This window comes from Pleuronectes platessa, chromosome 24 (assembly GCF_947347685.1).
Source record: "Pleuronectes platessa chromosome 24, fPlePla1.1, whole genome shotgun sequence".
Taxonomy (NCBI): domain Eukaryota; kingdom Metazoa; phylum Chordata; class Actinopteri; order Pleuronectiformes; family Pleuronectidae; genus Pleuronectes; species Pleuronectes platessa.
Window position 1 is genome coordinate 842030 of NC_070649.1, and position 6973 is coordinate 849002.

The following is a 6973-nucleotide window of genomic DNA, read 5'->3' on the forward strand; positions in this document are numbered from 1 at the left end:
CTTCACACTCACCCAGGGAAGGATTTGGTAAAAGCTGATCGGCAGAAACCAGCAGCACGCGTCACTTCTCAGTCCGGTGACCTGGAGGTTTTCAGCCTCATGGATGTTTGTGTAAGACTTTAATCTCCCAGGTGGGATCTCACGTTCTCCTTCGCTTCACTGGAGAGAAACAACACACACACTAACAAAGAGATCCTGCTTTACTGAAAAGAAACTCACATAACTCAAATAACAAAAACTACATTTCATCACACACGTCTTTGGCATATTTTAAAATAAATGAAAATGACTTAAAATATCAATACTGATATATCTTAGGTTTTTTAAGCCTTATGGGTTAAACAAGTCCTCAAGTTTATATATTTAAAAAATAGTTCATATCAGAGTTATCACAGTTAGATTTCTAATGGCCGAGGCTTTTCTCTGTTTGAATAGTTTGAAGATCAACATTCTCTCGGTGGTTTATCCCTGAGGAATGTACAGCTGCACAATAAGCTGCTGTGAACTCACACGTCAGCATTCAGCCTCCACACACACAAGCCTCTGTATCACACACCTGGGGTGAGACAGCTCAATTAAAATGAGTAATAGCTGGTTTAATTGTTAAAGAGAAGTAGACCTTTCAATTTCAGGTCAGAAGATATGAGAAGCAATACTCTGTCCCTCCACTGGGAGGCGCTACAACATCTGAAATACACTAACTGTCTATAAACACACAGGCCATCTCGATATGAAGAGTCCTCCCACCAGAGCCAATGAGGAGCCGTTTATTCCAGGAAACAGAAAAACACGAGTCTCAACCTCAGATTCGTTAGATTATGAAATTCCCACAAATTCTCCTCGGGAATTCAGATGATGTTCAGAGCTCTGGAGAATAAAGTTATGTAATTCAGAGGGTCACAACTCAATCTTTATCCTTTTCCAGGAACAAGTATTTACTAGATTACAGAAACCAGTGTGGAGTTATTAAGTTTCAGACATTCAAGGAAATTCCCAACGTTATATAACTGCAAACATACTTAATTTCTTTATTTCAATTCTTCATTGAAGTTGTTTATTTCTGAATTTATTAACCGATTTTTATTTATTTTGAAGTTCATGAGAAAAACCAACAATTCAAGGAAAAATCCACAACTCGACATTTATCTGAATATTTATTTCAATAATAAAATAATGTAACATTACAAACAGGATTTTCTATGTTCAGTTATTATTAATAAAACAGGCTCTGGACATTATTTTAAACAACATTTTGATGCATGATCAAAAGGTAAAGGTGCTCATGTTTGTTACGGATGTGAATTAGTTCTGCTCTACGGAGGTTTCTAGAACATTTCAAGTTCTTCAACTCTTTCCTAAAGTTAGTTTTTAGATAATTTCACACTTTTAAAACATTTTGAGTCAATGAAAGATGTTGGATGGACTGGAGAAAACAAGATGGACGATGCATCTACACATATCCCAGTTCCGGGCAGCGCCATCTTGATCCTCGAGCTTCGGCTTCACTGTCGTGTCGTCCATTTTTATTTATTTCATGAGTCCCTCCGACTTTGTGACTTGGCTTCCTGCTGCGCTCGCCAAGCCACGAGCACCTCGTCGTCCTCGGCCTCCGCGGCCGCTCGGGCTCGGACCCTTTGCCTGGTTTGAGCGATGAAGGTGGCGATATCGTCCTCCTCCTCTTCACCAGCAGTGTCCTTGGCTTGCACTCTTCTACTGGTCCTCGCTTCGGTCACGCTGCTCTCAAGTTCAGAACGGTGCCCGAACTTCCTTTTGGTGGAAAGGTCGGCGTAGCTCTCCGTCCCCTCGGCGCTCTCGTCCCTGTACGACCCCCCCGCCCGGCGCTGGCTGTAACCGTTGCAGGAGAATTCTGTGTCTTCGCTCGACAGGTCGGCGCGTAACCTGGATCTGTATCTGGAGCTGTACGTCTCCTCGTCTTCCTCGTCAACAGCGTAGGACGCCCTGCGGCTCGAGAATTCAAACTCAGAGGCGGAGGCGTCCAGGTCGTCGTACGGATCCTCCGACGGACCAGCTTCTGCTACTGACGCCGTTTTCCCAGGAGGAGGTCGGACGCTTTTCAGCCAGTCGTCGATGCTGGTGTTCTTATCTTTCTCCAGAGCCGTCTTGAGATTCAGACATCCAGACAAACCGTACGTCCTCGTAGGTTTCTCCGGTTTCTTTGCCTCCTCCAGGAACTCCTCCTCCCTCCTCTTACTCTCCTCTTCCTCATCTTCATCCTCCTTTGGTTTCTTCTTCTTGTACAAAGTGCTGCGCCTGTTGTCCTCCAGGATCTTCTTCTTCTCGTAGGTCGCCATCTTGCCCCTCATCTCAGACTTGATCTCCTTGTCCATGGCGTCCAGTTTCCCCAGGTCGACCTGGTCCTGGAAGAGGCTGTAGAGTGGGACGCTGGTGGTGGTGATCTTGTTTTTCTTTGAGCCCAGGTTGGAGCCGAGGGTTGAGCTGAATGCCGAACCTCTACCGCTGAGACCTGAGATGCTGCTCGACCCGCCACCTGAGAGCACCGACGCCGCCGCCTTGCCACGACCCTGGTACAGAGAGCTGGAGTAGGGCGCGCCGCTCAACAAGGACGCCTTGTCATCATCGCGTCCACGGCCGGAGATCACACTCCCTGCACCTTGTCCAAAGCCGAACTCCGATCCTGCTCGGGATGGAGGCGGCAGGCTCATCTCATTCTGCTTCTGTTGGATCGTTTCAGATACGACGTTGGCGATCCAGTTCTGGATGCTCGCCAGGTTGACCATCGGTTCACCTCCCGGCCCCAGCATGGTGGGAACTGGCAGGATGGGGGGAACAGGAGGATGAAGAGCACCTGCGGACTGGGCCGACCTTGTGCTGCGAGCTTGTGAGACTGAGGATATGACTGACGACCTGCCGCTGAGCATGGACATGGTGTCATCGTTGGCGACGCTGGGCGAGCCGGTGACGCCGGCTCCGGCCCAGAAGGCCGACAGGGGAATCGTACCTCCGCTGACGCAGCTCTCCGTCTCCCAGCCACACATGGACTGACTCTCTTCTAACGTCTTCTTCGAACGCTCCAGGATCTCCTCCCGTCTCTGCCTCCGTTTGATCGTGGCAGAGTCCTCACCTCGACTCATCTCCAGAATCTCATCCGTGTTCTCCTCGCCAAGACGCTTCTGCTGCCTCAGCTTCCACGCCTGATACGCCGTCAGGTTGACGTCTTGGAAAGACGGGGTCTTCACCTCTCCCTCGCCGTTTTCTCCGCCTCCGACCGAACTCTTCTCTCCATCCTCGTGATCTTTCTTGTTCCAGCCGAACTGGATCCTCTTGACGCGCCAACGCTCCAGAGGCGTCAGCTTCTCCTTGTTGTTGTGGCAGAAGTTGTACATGGAGCTGGAGTCGGAGAGGATGCTCTGCACTTCGTTGTCAATCTTCGTCTTCCCTCCTCCTCCTCCTCCCTCTGTGGCGGTGCTCTCGCTGCTTTCGTCCTCCTCTCTCTTGCGGTAACGAGTGGCGGCTTGTTCCTCGATTTCTCTCAGCCTCTGATTCCAGAGATCAGAGTAACTCATGCTGCTGGAGGTGGACATGGCGTCAGAAGGCGGGCGACGGCCGCGGCGCTTCAGCCGCTCTTTCACCGCTCGTACGTCCTCACTGGTGACGCTGTCCACATCGGCGTCTGCTCCGTCCTTCGTCCTCTTCAGGCCTCCTAGAAGAGATTCTCCATCTTCACACTCGCTGTTCAGCTGCGCCTCCAACCAATCCTCACTTTGATACTTGTCGTTTCTCCGCTGCCACTCGCGGATCATACCGTCGAGGCCATCTTCGTCCTCGTCTTCATCGGCGTCCTGCTCGGGGAGGACGATCCCCTCGGAGGTTGATCCCTGGCTGTCCGGACCAGTCTGTGTCCCGATCAGTCCACTCCTGAGGGCGGCGGCGGCGGAAGACGAAGCGACGCTGCTCATCACACTCTCTCCGTCCTCCTCCTCCTCCATCATGATGGAGTTGGCTTTCACCTGGATCATACTCTGCTCCTCTTCCTTATCCGTATCGTAGTCGTCATCGTCCCCCCCGTCGCCGAAGAGGTGATTCCGGGTGTGGGCGTCGACCACAGAGCATTGGCTGAGCGTGTCATCGTCGTCGTCGCGCTCCTCCATCAGGTTCTCGTTCAGCTCTCGCAGCTGCTTCAGGAAGCCTTCGTTGGGGTTGATGGGGCGTTTCTTCCTGATGGACATCAGGGCCTCCATGATGCTCATGTGATGGAATATCATCAGGTAGGACGCCACCAGGACGGCAGGGCGACTGGCGCCCATCATGGAAACAACCAGAACCTTTCCTGCACAGAGAAACAGTCTTTACAATTTGATCGATACTTCGAGGCCAGGATGCGTTCGATCAGACCCCCCCCCCCCCTCACCTTTGTGCGTCAGCAGGGCCTCGTCCAGGAACTCTGCGGTCGGTCTGAAGTGCACCGAGATGTCTGCGTCGGGGAAGTCGTCCACCTCGATGCCCATGTACTGGATGTTCATGCCGGTGTAGAAGGTGTCTCCGGTGTAGACGCCGGTGCCGTGGGCCGTGTTCAGGATGTGGGTGATGCCCATTCGCTTCAGACGAGCTTTGTTCACTGCAACGGATCTGACACAGACACACAAAGTTAAGTGAGGAAACAAGTGAGGAGGGTTTTAATGCTGTGATTTAATAACGAGTGCGTTGAGACTGTTAAATGGACGTCTGGTGCAGCGCACAGCTTCTACCAGACAGTGGCGCTGTTGTGTGCGAACACTCACTTCTCGGCGATGAAGACGTTGGGCCACACCTCGTCCACCTGGTTGACCGGCGCCTCCAGGCGGTCCCCGACCATGGCCCTCTGGATGTCCAGCACGCAGGGCGTGTTGTAGGGGCTGCGGTCGTCGATCATGTCCTTGACCCGGTTGTAAAGGTCCTCCACCATCAGCTGCTCGGCCGTCTCCAGCATGGACTCGGGGACGGACTCGGTGCGGACGCCACGAGGGGGCAGCTCTGAGGAGGAGGAGACAAAGTTTGTTAACATGGCGGAAAGTCAAAGAATTTAAAAACAGTCAGAACGAGAGAAACAGGAGGATTCTGGGACAAGCCAAAGTGTCTCCACCGCCCCCTGGTGGTTGGCAGCAGTATAGGTCATAAGCCATACCTCCTCCATGTTAGCAGAGGGGACGTGGTGCAAACTTAAGTCACTAAAAGGTTGTTTTAATTTTAGGTCGATCTCATGACACTTTTGTTTGTTCAAGTGTTTCTGATCGGTTTGGTTTTAATTAGTTATTTGACAATATATGCGTTTCCTCCTGCTCCTCCTCCTGCTTCCGCTCCTCCTCCTCCTCTTCCTCCTCCTCCTCTTCCTCCTCCTCTTCCTCCTCCTCCTCCTCCTCCTCCTCCTCTCATCACGACAGCACGCTCAGTTTTCCGAACAGGTTTGATTTTCGGTGTTTTAATCTGTCCTGGATCGAGTGCATCGTGACTTCTGACTTCCTGGACGATCAGAACAATGAAACTGGTTTCTGTGCGTGACGGTTTGAGATTGAAATCCTGACCTTTTGGTTTTCACTCAGACGATTTACTCTGAGCTGGAATCTAACGACAGTGTTGTTGAAGATGATCCTTATCCGGTGTGATTGCAGTGAAACCTGCTGTCTGACTAAACCCTCAGAATGAAGCTCGCTCTCTGTGGCGCTGACGTTACACCACATGGAGGCTCACGGCTCTTACTCCCACGGGGGGTGGAAGGGATCGGAGCAGGTATCCCTCCGTCTTTAAAACATAATGGAGACGCTGCTGTGCGTGTGTCCGTCCCTGTGAAAACCATGAAACTACACGTGGTGGAGAATCAGCAGCTGCTGAATGAATTCATGTCCATGCAGATGAAACATGTGTCGTCCATTAAGCTGCAGCTAATGGGACATAATGTCTGAGGAGGGATCTGAGGCCGGAGCTGCTCCACCACTCGTTCAGGCTAATTCCCTCAATCAGCTCGACGCCGCTCGCTCAGTGACAAACGTCTCGGTGTGTCCGTCCTCTAACGAGCTGCAGGGACGAGACGTGGACTCACAGCACTGGAGGAGGATTTGACCACATTAGAGTCGGAGGAGGAGGAGGAGGAGGAGGGAATCGTGTGTTGGAATGAGGAGCGAGGAGATGAATCAGAAGTCTGACCTGATCTGATCCCTGCTTCTTACACAGAACCAGAACTCAGGGAATAGAATGTGTGTCGTTGTGTTACAGCTTCTGATCAGAAGTCGTATCAGAAAGGTTCATGCTGGTGTCGGGTTAATAAACGATGAGTCATGGAAACAATTTGCTGCTGCAGCTTGTGGACATTTCTCATTATTTTTGACATTTTAAAGCCTGATGATAATCGATGAATAATTCAAACTGTTCCTGTTTCTCTGACTGTGTTAGAACAGAAGCTCGTGTCTGTTCCTCGTCTCACCCTCGTTGATGATCTGCTTGGCAGCGATGGCCGACGACAGGTGGATGGGCTCCATGAAGATGCTCGCAGCGTCCGAGCCGGAGATGGCCGAGAACCTGGAGTCGGACATCATGGAGAAACTGAGAGGAGGAGAAAGAAAAGATCATGAGAAGCTCACTTTGTTTTTAAAGTCAAACCAATCATGGGGCTGGTCTCGAACCTGGGGGAGGGGCAGCGGAGGTAGTGGGACTGGACTCCTCTGACGCTCCGCTCCTCCTCGTCCTCATCAGGAACCGCCTGGTCCCCGTGCTCCTCGCTCTCATTGGTCGACTCCATGGCACCGAAGATCCCTCTCTTCCTGCTGGTGAGACCGGATCTCTGAGGAAGACGATGGAAAACGATGAAGAGCAGGTCTGTGTTTGTGTCTGGGTCAGATGAAGAGTCTGTGACCTTTGACCTCAGATTAATCCTGGTTTCTCAAAGTCTAAACTCTAACTCAGGTAACACAAACCTGCCGAGCGACAACAACAACACAATGTTAAGAAAACACTAAAGGTT

The 6973-nt window shown here is 51.3% G+C and overlaps 1 protein-coding gene across 1 annotated transcript; it reads right to left on the minus strand.

The window, feature by feature from the left end:
- Positions 1-1137: 1137 nt before the first annotated feature.
- On the minus strand, positions 1138-6751 carry dusp27 (dual specificity phosphatase 27). Its single transcript, XM_053417111.1, has 5 exons — positions 6636-6751; positions 6437-6555; positions 4761-4992; positions 4391-4608; positions 1138-4309 (listed from the first exon to the last, which is right to left on the minus strand). Exons 1-5 carry the CDS (start codon positions 6749-6751, stop codon positions 1533-1535), a joined length of 3462 nt encoding a protein of 1153 aa, XP_053273086.1. The 3' UTR covers positions 1138-1532.
- Between the last annotated feature and the right edge of the window lie 222 nt (positions 6752-6973).